General features: G+C 43.4%; 1 protein-coding gene across 4 annotated transcripts; it reads left to right on the top strand.

The window, feature by feature from the left end:
* The first annotated feature begins 1,900 nt into the window (after positions 1–1,900).
* LOC127753665 (cysteine endopeptidase RepA) lies at positions 1,901–4,636 on the top strand. 4 transcript variants are annotated; one of them, XM_052279083.1, is made up of 5 exons: positions 1,901–2,055; positions 2,193–2,713; positions 3,337–3,572; positions 3,826–3,966; positions 4,127–4,636. In XM_052279083.1, the coding sequence occupies exons 2-5, from the start codon at positions 2,221–2,223 to the stop codon at positions 4,391–4,393; spliced, it is 1,137 nt and encodes a 378-aa protein (XP_052135043.1). In that variant the 5' UTR covers positions 1,901–2,055; positions 2,193–2,220; the 3' UTR covers positions 4,394–4,636. The 4 variants fall into 4 exon arrangements, with proteins under 4 accessions (XP_052135043.1, XP_052135041.1, XP_052135040.1 ...); XM_052279081.1 differs by having other exon boundaries at positions 1,901–2,096; positions 2,205–2,713; XM_052279080.1 differs by having other exon boundaries at positions 1,901–2,107; positions 2,205–2,713.
* Positions 4,637–13,991: the final 9,355 nt, after the last annotated feature.

Raw genomic sequence — 13,991 nt, 5'->3', positions numbered from 1 at the left:
AACCCTAGGTGTAATACAATTGAAAGTATGTGTATGATTTTTTCTAGATTTTTTGGTGACATTTTTTAGTTGGTGTGCACGTGTGTACACGTGAGGGCCTGTGTGCATAGGATATGTTGCCTTCCTACAGTGCCCAAAGTTGATAAGTATATGTGGGTTGTCCATTCTTCTGGATTCAACAAAGGATTTGTCATATTCCATACTTATAAATAAAGAGCATATGGACAGCTTTTCAAGTTTGGTGAAATGCTAGGCAGCTGAAATTTGAGAAGTGCTCTTGTATAATGGGATTCAAGTCCTCTTAAGAAATGACTACAGGGATGCGCGCGATTGTTCGTTAGTCTTAACCTTAACCGTAACTAGAGACCCTCTATACGAATTTTCTATATATATGTCAACAAATTTTACTCACAAATTTGTCAAATGTAAATATATTATAGTGCAACTAGTACGATTAATTACATTGTAACTAGACGATTCAATCATGTGACCTCTCTTCCCTAGAGCAGCACGCGCTACCACAGGGTTTATAACAATTACATACAGTTGAGTTATGTTACAATTACGAGTTAAAATGTAATTATATTACAATTATTTGTACTTAGCAAATTATTAGAAGAAAAACTATCGATAGATGTAATATAGTCCCCTACTTATATGTACAACAATTGAAGTTTCGAAAATTCAGATATTCTGTTGCGCCGGCCGCAGGTACTAAAAGGCCCTTTACAAAAAACGGCTAGCGGGAGCACCACACTCATAAATGCATTGCCGTACATGTTTATCCCATCTTTCCAAACTGAAAAAATGTGAGTAAAACAGACACGACAAATCAATTATTTACCAGCAAGTGACCATATATATGTCACATTCTGAAACCGATCAACTAGATCATCAATTAATTTAGGCCCTCGTGAAAAGTTTTGGCATTTCACATCGGATATACGGACACACATTTAAAGTAGAGTTAATTGCACTTTGGTCCACCTTTTATTACCAAAATTTTACTTTGGGCTATCCTCTAGCTCATATTTTCACTTTGGACCAGGTAAGATTACCTTTGGTGCACTTTGGACCACCTTCTTTAGTTGTATTTACTCTATAATGTTGTAAAGAATTACCTACGTAAGTCGGAAAAGATTACCGGGTTACGGGTTGTTGATATGTTTAAAGTTGGAAAAGTCTTTTATGTATTCCTAAAAAGTTTATGGGGTGGTCCAAAGTGAAAGAAAGGTAAAGTTTCCTAGCCCAAAGTGAAAAAATATATTAAAGTGAGGTTCAAAGTGAAACTTTGGTAATAAAAGGTGGCCCTAAACGTAATTTACTCTTTAAAGTATTAAACGTGGACTAATTGACAATAAAACAAATTATAGATTCTGCCTGTAAACGGTAAGACGATTTTATTAAGTCTAATTAATCCATCATTAGCAAATGTTTACTGTAGCACAACATTGTCAAATCATGTAGTAATTAGGCTTAAAAGATCTGTCTCATAATTTACACGCAATCTGCGTAATTAGTTTTTTTTTCTATATTTAATACTCCGTGCATATGTCCAAATATTCGAGGTGACAGGATGAAAAGTTTTTGCGTTGGAACGAAACATGGCCTTAACCGCAACAAGTACTCCGATCTAATCAATCCGCCATGCATGATCTGATCAATCCCCCAGCAAGAAAACCAACCAATCATGTAACATGCACAAGGTAGCCTCCGCTTTAATTCCTTCCCTTTTTTTCTTCTCCCCCAAACTTATCCGGCCATGCATATGATCATGATCGCCAACCTCCAAAAAGTTTGTTTCTAACTTCCCGCCATCTCCCACCTCTCCCGCCATCTATCTCTGACCTCTCCTCTCCACATGCTCATCGATCAGCTTCCCCTTCACTGCTCAAGTGGCGTTTTGCCGCCTCACGCTACAACTCTTATCATATCTTCGCCTATATATATCGCTCAAGTTCCAGTTTCGTTTCAGCTCATTGAACTGAATAAAGTCGGTGTGCTATAGCTACCATTCCCCCGGACCTGTGTGTTGGCGCTGTTGGTGTCTGGGTGGTGATATATTTTTTCTTTTTCTTGGTTACGATCTTTCTAGGGTTGTAATCTTGTAATTTTTTTTCTGCTCTATCAATATAACTTCACATTTCCAAAAAAGTTCATTTCAGCTCACTCAACTGAATAAAGTCAGCTAGCTTGTATTTTAGGTGAAAACCGTGCGAAATGCTGAGGTGCTTCCTGGTCGCGGCGGCGGCGGTGGCGTTGGCTGCGGCGGCGGCAGCCCCGGCGAGGGCTATCCCGTTCACGGAGAGCGACCTCTCGTCGGAGGAGAGCCTGCGGGCGCTGTACGAGCGGTGGCGGAGCCGGTACACCGTGTCGCGGCCGGCGGCATCAGGAGGCGTTGGCAACGACGACGGCGAGGCTCGCCGGCGGTTCAACGTGTTCGTGGAGAACGCGAGGTACATCCACGAGGCGAACAGGAGGGGCGGCCGGCCGTTCAGGCTGGCGCTGAACAAGTTCGCCGACATGACGACGGACGAGTTCCGCCGCACCTACGCGGGCTCCAGGGCGCGCCACCACCGCAGCCTGAGCGGCGGCCGCGGCGGCGAGGGGGGCTCCTTCCGGTACGGCGGAGAGGACGAGGATAACCTGCCGCCCGCGGTCGACTGGCGCGAGCGCGGCGCCGTCACCGGCATCAAGGATCAAGGCCAATGCGGTAAAAAAGCGTGAACATTTTTTTCTCGTTCTAAAAAGCATATAACATTTCTATGGAAAAAGCCAAATGCAGTAAAAAAAACATATGGATAGATATAGTACAAATTATGCAAAATCATTAGATTATTACGGCACATTATTTTCTAACAGGATTTAAAATTTCGGTTTCCAAAATTTTGGAATCCCTGTTAACACGAAATTTTTGGATTTTTTTCTAATTATTCTTAAATTTAGTCCAAAACTCAAAATATATTTAAATTCAGTTAGATTTTTAAATAATTTCTTGCATAAGTGAAAATACGATTTTTTTTCCAAATGGTTTTTTACTGTTGGCTACACTTTTTTCTCAGAATATTTTATCTATCCATATAATTAAGCATATAGTTTATGGCAAAAGATCTTATATTTACTTCGGAAATAATTAACTATTTGCCACTCTTACGAGTGGCGATAAAGGATTTGCCACTGAACCCACATGTTATAGACACATGAGAGCCACATGTCATATACAACAAGTGACAAATCCTTAATGGCCACATCTCAAAAGTGGCACAAAGTTAAATGTCCCATTTACTTCGTGCACATGTGTGCTAGTCACTCGGCTCTTATTGGTGTGATTTTAAGGGAGCTGCTGGGCGTTCTCGGCGGTGGCGGCGGTGGAGGGAGTGAACAAGATCAAGACGGGGAGGTTGGTGACGCTGTCGGAGCAGGAGCTGGTGGACTGCGACACCAGTGATAACCAGGGCTGTGACGGCGGGCTCATGGACTACGCGTTCCAGTTCATCAAGAGGAACGGAGGGATCACCACTGAGTCCAACTACCCATATAGAGCGGAGCAGGGGAGGTGTAACAAGGCAAAGGTAATTGCATGGTGAAATCTCATGAAAAATTATATTTATGTTAACTATACTAAAAAAAATCAATGTTGAATTTGAAGAAAAAAATAACTTAATTTTTGCGCAAAGCGTTCGGAGGAAACATAAATGTTTATCATGAAAAAAGATCTGCTCCGAGTAAAGAAAGATGCATGGTTAATAAACACTTGTTTTAGGACTAAAATGAAGTTAGTCTGAATACAAACTGAAAATTTGCCATCTGGTGTTTATGTTGCAGGCAAGCTCTCACGATGTAACGATTGATGGCTACGAGGACGTTCCTGCCAATGACGAGTCGGCTCTACAGAAAGCAGTCGCAAACCAGCCTGTGGCTGTTGCAGTAGAGGCTAGCGGCCAAGATTTCCAGTTCTATTCGGAGGTAATTAACAACATGACCAACAACCTAGCTACACGATATGTCTGAAATTAATCAACAGTTCGACACATGATCTACACATATTCAGTGTGCGTGTGTCTAATTATACTTAAAGATACTAATACCATCATATATATATATCACTTGGGAATAATCAAACTAGGGTGTCTTCACCGGAGAATGCGGCACGGATCTCGACCATGGTGTTGCCGCTGTCGGTTACGATATAACTCGAGACGGCACCAAGTACTGGATCGTCAAGAACTCGTGGGGCGAGGATTGGGGCGAGAGAGGGTACATCAGAATGCAGCGTGGTGTGTCGTCAGACTCGAATGGGCTGTGTGGCATCGCGATGGAGGCTTCTTACCCTGTCAAATCAGGAGCACGCAATGCTGCTGCAAGTAACAGAGTGGTTAAAGACGAGATGTGAGCCTGTGATCGATGGAGGGATATGATATGGATATGATCGATGCTTTATGTGTGCTTCGCTGAAAGTAGTGCTAGCTAAGCTTTCGTTGTCAACTGGATTTAATCTTCTACTGTTCACGGTTGTACTGTACGCCAGATGTCAAATCAGAAGTTAGGTAAAATAAATTTAAAGAGGAGCATGACTAACATAATGTGCTCAACTGGATTGCTTTAAAATTTGCTCAAATCGACATTACTGGGAAAATATTTTTTGCAGACAAGGTGCACCTATCTTTTCAACGGGGTACTCCCTCCGTTTCAAAATGTTTGACACCGTTAACTTTTTAGCACATATTTGACCGTTCGTCTTATTCAAAAACTTTTGTGAAATATGTAAAATTATAGGCCTATATAAAAATATATTTAACAACGAATCAAATGATAGGAAAAGAATTAATAATTACTTAAATTTTTTTAATAAGACGAACGGTCAAACATATACTTGAAAAGTCAACGGTGTCAAACATTTCGAAATGGAGGGAGTATATTTTTGCCACCATCGGTCCTCCTGTAGAATGTGCCGGGGGAGGGGAGGAGGGCAAGATGGCCATCCATCTGCGAAGACCAATCTTCTTAGGTAGACGACATAATGCGCCGCCTGGGAAGATACATTTTGCGCAGGAGGAGCACTTAAGGCGTCCTACCTGTGATACTACTCCATTTTCCAAGGCAGGCCTCTTAAAGCTTCGCATACGAAGATGTACCTTCTCAGGCGACACCTTAAGTTATCCGCTTGGAAAGATGGCTCTATATAATCTTCTTCCTCCCTGAGCCGTACACAATTCATACGATATTTCTTCGGTGGATTTTTCTACAGTTATTAGATCCATGCATTCCCTCTCTTCTTACGGTTTTATTTTTATTTTTAGGCCTTAATAGTAGTGAAAGCACCATGTGCATATAATCTTTTTTTTTCAGCTATGATTGTGGTGGATCTATGTATACACCTTGATGGCATGTTGTCCTCTCATCCCTTGTTCTTAAATGTGATGCTTTCATTAGCCAAAATATATGTATATTGCAACTTTTCCAATCACCTAGATATAGATCTAGAGGAGAGAGAGAGAGAGAGAGATAGAAATATATATTGTCCACACTTCCCACATTGTAGAAAAAATATATCTATGTTAAATTTTTAGATCACCATCCCCTAATTATTTATATTTCTCTTTCCCATAGCGAGCAAAGTTTAATTTGTTTTTAATTTACTTTTTAAATATAATTTTAAATGAAATATTTCCAGAGTTATAGACAAACAAATGATGTATCATATGTCGAGGTATTTGCCGTTATATACGATCAAGTATCTAAATTTATCGATATTGCCAAGGCGCACGCTTACAGCAACAATACAACAAAGATACATTATGCATGTGCTGACTGTAAGAATGAAAAAGTATGGGTAGACAATACGAGAGTAATTGGCCACTTGGTGATGCGTGGATTTATGATGGGTTACTGTTGACGGTCCTTAAGTACCAAATCCGACCGTCAAATCCTGCATAAAAGCGAATGAAGGAATGTAAAATAAAATACCAAACTTTGAGATAGTGGTTATTATTAACCATTTCCAAAAGTCATGGTGAATATTTGTTTATGGACTAAAACCACGTGTAGATGAATTGGAGGGCACACAAACCATAGCAAAACCGATATATTTGAGGTCAACCCGTGTGTAGATGAATTGGAGGGCACACAAACCATAGCACCTTCATGAGGGCCCACAGGACCATGACTCGGGTGATAACAGGGGAGACAGGTGGCGAAGCGGAACCACCACAGTGATTGATCGCCCCCATCTTTCACCTGTCGCTTCCACATGCCTTCCCAATGATGGTTATGGTCGTTTCCTCGGTGGTTACCAATTTAAGCCACTGTCATTGGGAGCTATAAAAGGAGGAAAAGCTTTCACTCACAACACACAACAAGTAGAATACAACTCACACATTTAGACTACTCTCTAGTAGAGTTAGAATATATGAAGAGAGTAAGCGGAAGCTCCGAAAAGAGTGCCCCAAATGTCGGAGTTCTCTCCGGGAGTTTCTGAGGAGTGACAGAAATGTCGGCATTCTTCCAGGGGAGTTCCAGAGGAGTACCGAAGATGTCGGCACTCTCTTCAATTTTGTATCTTGATAGATACTTATTTTATAAGTAAGTATTCGTGATCTCCTTTAGTATTTACTTTTCGTATTAAGTAAGATATATTCTCATCGTTGCGAGTCATCACTTTGCTTAGGTATTGTATCTTAATCTTCTAGTGTGACATCGATATTAGGGTAGTAATCAATAGTATAGACGCGAAGTCTATGTTGGATGTTACCTTTGTTAGTCGTGTGCTCCACGTGTTGTAGAGGAAGGCGGCAAGTGACGACAGCCCTGTCCATCATTCATAATCCTCCATGTTCGGATACATCATAGAGCTGTAGGCTGGAGTCTCGTCGGTAGACCAGGGTTAAGCCGGTGCCCGAAGTAATTGATAGAGTTTTATCTTAATGTAATTAAGGCAACTAACCCATAGGAGTGATCTCTATCCCAAGCCTACCATTTAGTTATTATCCTTAAAAGAATCATGTTTTTAGATTATACATACACGTTCCCTGTGGATACAGTACCCTAAAATACTCTTGAGTAAAAGCTACAACGGTATTTGTGCACTTGCAGATTATCTCATGTTCGTAATTAATACCAATAGTTACACGATATGGATCAATCATGGCGAGCAAAAAGTGGATCTCGATGACAAAGAAGATCGATCGGATGTTGATCACATGGATTCTGTTGATGGTGATAGTTGTGATGATAATACCATTGATTTAGTGATGGTGTCCCGTGGATGTGTATTTTAGACGGGAAAAGCACTATAGGTTTCTCTTTTAGTATTTCCGACACCTATAGTGCTGACATATATATTTGTTTTTGTAGTAGTAGTAGTTCAATGCGGGCCACTCTAGGTTAAGATGAAGATACATTATGAAAAAGAAGTTCGTACCGAATCTCCATTGGCATCTCCATCCTCCCACGTGTCCTCGTGTTCCGCATCTGTTCATTGTTGTGCCAAACAGAAGAAAGGGAGCCGTACATTGTATAGACTTATATCTACTACTACTCACCTAAACGGTTTAGTTGGCAACATTGGTCTGATGATAAGGTCTGATGATAAGCGTTACCCCTCAGCTGATTGTCGATCCTCGGCCGAATGCCGATATAGCCTGAGATCAGCTACTCAGTATTTCTCCTAGGGCGAATGCCGATATACCCTGACAATTTTTTGACCAAACAATATAGCCTGAGATTAAGGTTTACCTCGATACAGATTGGATCGATAAGGGGAAAAAATGTACACGGTGAGGCTGTGAGCAACAGATTAGATGGCCTGAAAAAAAGGCCCATAATTATAGCTAGTACATCGGCTGGATGGTTAAGATAAATCGATCTAGTTAAGCACCGGTTAGATCTTTCTAATTAACGTTGGAACTCGTTATAAAAATAATATAGGTATAGATAGATAGCTAGCTATCTATCTAGATAGATAGATAGAGGACGTGATTACACAGCTAGTGGTAGCTGGTTTGTCTAAACCAGCTATCACTCCACCTATAAGAGACTCTATCCACCTATACTTTAAATAAAATTTTCTCTTAAACTACTCATCCGATCTACGATCCGATTACATCGTTATATTCGTAATAATTAAATCTTTATAACAAGATCTCACATGATTATATTTTGATGAAAAATTATAAATTACTTTTATAATAAATCTAAATAACTTTTAGATTTCACTAAATTACTTCTTCGACATATAAAAGTAAATTCAATAAAGCTTAAAAGTAATTTACATATATTATATAAGTAACTTATAACAAAAAGAAAGTAACTTTAATGAATTTACTTCTAATGTCGTGACAAAGTTACTTCTGTTTTGTTTTATGATACTTTTATGATATATGTAAATACCTTTTAGACTTTATTGAATTTACTTTTATATGTCTAAGAAGTAACTTAGTCAAATCTAAATGTAACTTATATATATATATGATAAAAGTAACTTACGTATATAATAAAAGTAATTTACAAATATAAATATTTTTTCATCGTAATATAATCATGTAAGATCTTGTTGTGAATATTTAATTGTAACGAATGCAATCGGATTGTAGATCGGATAAGTAATTTGAGAGAGAACTTTAATTACAAGAAGGAAGAAAAAGACATGCATGTCTAAGAGGAAAAACAAACATGCACGTCAGCACGTGTAGCAGTACTTCTTCTCATAATTCGTTCGTTGCTAGTTAACACTAAACCGAGAAGCCTCTCGGTTTAGATTTTGCCATAGACAGAGATGTCCGACCAGCCGAGCAATCTCAAACTGTTATAATGAATGTATCATGATCTGACGATGCAGCGTTTTCTTCTTTTCTCTTATTAATATGGTAATATCTAGTCCTATGTAATGAACATGGTGTGTTTCTTTTGAATTGTCTTAATAATATAACTATGGGATTTTCCCACGCAATGTTGCACAGGGTAGTTAATTGGATTTGTTGTACCGCTCTTGCCTCTTTTTTTCTATATATAATTGTATTTTGTATACAATAGATATCCAAAGTAGGATAAGATTTAAGATAGAACATTTTTTTTCTATGTGATGTATACAACCGTTACTATCAATCCACACGTTATAGTTTGGTGTACTATGATCTAACTGTTTAGATTTTAATTTTTCATTCGATTAATGTTAGAATTTCTAGCCTCCACAACGATTGTGCTATTTCTTTTTCAAGTTGTCTTAATATTATACTTCCACCATCCCAAAATGTTTGACGCCGTTGACTTTTTTAAAAATGTTTGACCGTTCGTCTTATTCAAAAAATTTAAGTAATTATTAATTCTTTTCTTATCATTTGATTTAATGTTAAATATAGTTTTATGTATACATATAGTTTTACACATTTCACAAAAGTTTGAATTTAGGTAGATGCTTCGCTGGTTAATTAGGCAACATTAGGTGGTTTTATAACTCTAGACTTTGGGAATATTCTCATCACCTGGACACTATGGAATGGTTGGACTGTTGTGGAATTGGATTCACACCTCCCCCTCTATTCAAAACCCTCAAAATGGTTTTAGGCTAGGCTTGGGGTGCATGGTTTTGATAGTAGCACCTCGGCCATATAAGGACCGGTCTTCAGGCCTCTGTTGCAAAGCACTACCGTACTTCCACATGTCTAGTGGGTAAGGCTTAGTTTGTGGCTCAGTCTGGTTATAAACAAAAGTACACGGATGGAGATGGACGAAGTCGGGGGTCGATGGACATCTCTAGGGCAAATGAAGGCTACATGAGCTGCAGCCAGGTAGTCGAGATGTCATGGTACAGGGCCGGTGTCCTGCTGCTAGGGGCTCAGTCCTGCCTACCTGTCCCGGAGGTTCCGGCCGTAGGTGGGGTTGGGTCAGTACTCTTGTCTATGGCTAGGATGGGTTGGAAACTATGTCACGTCTTCCGTCCGTATACCGTGGTGGTATGTGGCACGTGGTTACACGTGAGAAAGATGCGTCTTGTGGGTAAAGATGTACACCTCTGATCAGAGTATCACATATTCGAATAGCCGCGCCCTCGGTTATGGGCAAGCCTAGCAATGTACCCAAGTTAGTGTTTTAATTCTTAAAACCTGCTTAACAACTAAAATATGGAATGGTTGGCCTGGGTTGGCTTGGGACGAGCTGGGACCCAGGGTCGGGTTGCCAGTTCGGTCTGAATCATCGTAGGCCTTGGGTTAAGGCAGGTTCGTGTGGGTTCACGGCCTTGATTAATAATATTGTATAGCTCTAGGATCGTGTTTACAAAATAGCTTTGAGCAACTAAGTGTCTTTTAATGCTGTTTACTGCAAACCCTAACCCCCTATATTATAACTCCCTTGTACTCCCTTGCATTTATTCTGCACTTGTGGGTGTGTCTTGTTGAGTACGGTGGTTGTACTCAGTCTTGCTCAATTTTTCCCAAACCCAGAAGAGGAGTTCCTGGAAGATGAAGGCTTTGGTGTCTAGCTCGTGCCTGCCGTCAAGCGCCTGTGGTCGTCGCCCTAGTCTTCCGCTGTTTTTCGGTTGTCTTTCTGTGTGCTGGGCCTTCGCCGCCCGTGTAATAATTAATTGCTTACGCTTCCGCTTGTTAAACTCTGAATTGTATCAACTTTTGGTGTACCTTGCCTCCTGGGACAAGGAATAATACACGCACGTAAGGAACGCCCGTTGGGTTATTTCCGGTCATGACAAGTTGGTATCAGAGCCTCCTTGACCCTAGGACGAGCCTTAGACCCCAAGCTTTAGCAATATTATCGAAATAAAAATCCTTTCTTATTTGTGAAAATCCTCTAGTCTCTCTCCGTCTTGCTACTTCATTTATCATCAAAAGCTGGTCTCTAAAATGTTTATTTCTTTTTCTCTTTTGTCTTTGCTTGTTAATGGCCGGCAGCATCAACCGTCGTGGCCTGGACCTGACTGGCTTCGTTTTGGAGCTGCGGGGCATGTGCATTGTCCTGGGGTATCCGCATGGAGTGGACTACCAGGGCAAGCAGCTCCCGGAGCAGGAGGGTGATGATGCAGAGCCCCACGCTGCTTGGGAGGTCACTACAGTGATCCTCACCGGCTCTCCCGAGCGGACTTCGTTGGCAGTCACCGCGGGTGGAGATTCCTTCTCCGCCGCTTGCCAGAACGCCGCACTCCTCGCCATCGGCACTCTTCACCAGCGCTACCCGGACGAGTTGCAGCACTCGCCCTACCGCTACCACCCTCGTCGCGGAGGAGCCCGTGACTACGCCACCTTCAGGGATGCTAGCTCGGAGGATGACGCTACTATCATGCACCTGGCGCGCATGGTGGAGGCATACGACGCGGCCCGTATCAACTTCCATCATATGGTGCGCCGTGGGTTGGTCGAGAACAACATGAAGATCCTGGAGCTGCGTCAGGAGAATCTGCAGCTGAAGAAGGACCTAGACGCGGTGGAGGCGCAGCTGTGTCAGCTTAAGATCGCCCCGGGAGAGGTCTGCCGCCCCAAGCGCCGCCGCGTCTGCCGCAGCCTGAAGATCACCACCCGCAAGAGTACCTCCAGGCCTGAGCTTGTTCGTCAGTCCCTAGCGTGGACCTGCTTCGTCGAGACCCCTCGCGCCGAGCCCGCGCCCGTGGTTCCTCAGGAGGAGGGAGCCTCTGGCGTTGGTAGCACGGAGGATGCGCTGCTACTCACCTTCCGCCCTGGCCCGTCGCAGAAGTAGACGAGCAGTTAGTAGGCTTGCGCGTGTGTTCTTCTCGTTGGTTTTTTTTCTGCTTGAGTCGTGTGGGGCATGGTTATGCTGGTGTGTGGTATAACTGTGTCGGAGCCTGTCTTTATTTTATTTGCTTAAGCAACTTGAACCTTAATGAACCAATTTAATAGCAGAAATAAATTCAAGAATTATGGTAGTCGTGGGTGGTTAGTTTTAATAGTCAGCTCTCTCTGTTTGCTGGTTCTGTGTGGGATTTTCAGATGGTGACAACCAGGAGAAGTGTTGATACCGGTGAAGGCAGTCACCCCGAAGGCAGCAACCACAAGAACCAAGGCAGCCCACCTCCACCTCCTCCGCTGCCACCACCACCACCACCTGACACCAACCCCATCCTCACCCAAATCCTCGCCTAGCAGGCCAACATGATGGTTGCTTTCCTCCACCACATCCAAAATCCACCACAGCATAATGCTCTACCTCCACCACCACCCCCGCAACATTCTAAGCTTGCCGAGTTCCTCCGCATCCGCCCGCCTACCTTCTCTAGCTCCAATAACCCCGTTGATGCTTTGGATTGGTTGCATGCTGTGGGGAAAAAGTTGGATACCGTACAGTGCAACGACGAGGAGAAAGTCATCTTTACCACCCACCAGCTGCAGGGGCCCGCATCTCTATGGTGGGACCATTTCCAGGCTACGCAGCCAGAGGGGCAGCCTATCACTTGGGCCCGCTTCACCGCCGCCTTCCGGAGGACCCATGTGCCCGCCGGAGTCATGGCCCTCAAGAAAAGGGAATTCCGGGAGTTGAAGCAAGGCAACCGCTCTGTGATGGAGTATTTGCATGAGTTTAACAACTTGGCCCGATATGCCCCGGAGGATGTTCGTGAAGATGAGCGGAAGCAGGAGAAGTTCTTGGCAGGAATGGACCCTGAGCTGTCCGTGCATCTGGTCTCCGGGGATTATCCGGATTTCCAGCGTTTGGTGGACAAGAGCATCCGCTTGGAAGCCAAACACAAGGAACTGGAGTCGCACAAGCGTCGCTTGGCAAATTTCCGCAATCAACAGGGGGCTAACCAAAGGGTCCGCTACACCAATCCCTATCCAGGGGGATCCTCCTCGCAACAGCAGCAGCAACCCCGCTCCGCGCCCCGACCTCAATTCGTGGTGCGCGTCCCACAGCCGCAGCAATAGCAGAGTCAGCAAGGGACCCGTGCGCCCCGTCCTCCTGCGCCAGTTGTGCAGCCTGGTCAAGGCCGCAGAGACGCTCAAGGTCAGCAGCGTCTGTGCTTCAACTGCTTCGAGCCCGGGCACTTTGCGGATAAATGCCCAAAGCCGAGGCGCCAGCAAGGCCAAGCGCCTCCCCGCCCCAACAACGGTGGTAAGGATGTCACTCGGGGTCGTGTGAACCACGTGACTGCCGAGGATGTGCTGATGACTCCGGACGTCATCGTTGGTACGTTCCTCATTCATTATATTCCTGCTACCATTTTGTTCGACTCTGGAGCTTCCCACTCGTTTATATTTGTGCCATTCGTGGGGAGAAATCAGCTGGGGGTAGAAAGGCTTAGGAACCCTCTGCTCATCACCACCCCTGGAGGGGTTATGACAGCAAAGTATTATAGCCCTGCCGTTCCTATAGAAATCCAGGGAATTCCCTTCCCCTCGGATTTGATTCTTCTAGACACCAAGAACTTGGATGTGATCCTCGGGATGAATTGGTTGGCTCAATTCCAAGGAGTAGTGGATTGCGCAAGGTGCACTGTCACTCTGTACCGAGGGCCGGAACAACCGATTGTTTTCTTTGCACCCCCAACCTCTGTCGGCAGTTCTGAACATCATCAGATAGGACTGTCAGAAATACCCATCGTCCGTGAGTTCGGAGATGTGTTTCCGGAAGAACTACCCGGCATGCCGCCCAAGCGAGAGATTGAGTTCCGGATAGATCTTGCTCTAGAAACCACTCCTCTGTACAAGCGACCCTACCGTATGGCAGAAAATGAACTGGCCGAAGTCAAGAAACAGTTGGAAGAGTTGAAAGAAAAGGGGTATATACGGCCGAGCACTTCCCCCTAGGGTGCTCCTGTGGTTTTTGTGGAGAAGAAAGACAAGACAAAGAGGATGTGCGTTGACTACAGAGCTCTCAATAAAGTTACTATCAAAAACAAGTACCCTCTTCCCCGGATCAATGATTTGTTCGACCAGCTTAAAGGTGCCACTGTATTTTCAAAAATCAATCTTCGCTCCGGATATCACCAATTGCGTATTCGTGAAGAAGATATCCCGAAGACCGTGTTCACCACG

The sequence above is a fragment of the Oryza glaberrima genome, chromosome 11 (genome assembly GCF_000147395.1).
Source record: "Oryza glaberrima chromosome 11, OglaRS2, whole genome shotgun sequence".
Taxonomy (NCBI): Eukaryota; Viridiplantae; Streptophyta; class Magnoliopsida; order Poales; family Poaceae; genus Oryza; species Oryza glaberrima.
This window is presented reverse-complemented; position numbering and strand designations above follow the sequence as displayed.

What these genes read in the sequence shown, in the direction of transcription:
- LOC127753665 (XM_052279083.1), top strand. Translation starts at nt 2,221, where the DNA reads ATGCTGAGGTGCTTCCTGGTCGCGGCGGCGGCGGTGGCGTTGGCTGCG. An exon ending in CAAGGATCAAGGCCAATGCG is followed by an intron (nt 2,714 to 3,336) that starts GTAAAAAAGCGT and finishes TGTGATTTTAAG; the next exon opens with GGAGCTGCTGGGCGTTCTCG. An exon ending in GGAGGTGTAACAAGGCAAAG is followed by an intron (nt 3,573 to 3,825) that starts GTAATTGCATGG and finishes TTTATGTTGCAG; the next exon opens with GCAAGCTCTCACGATGTAAC.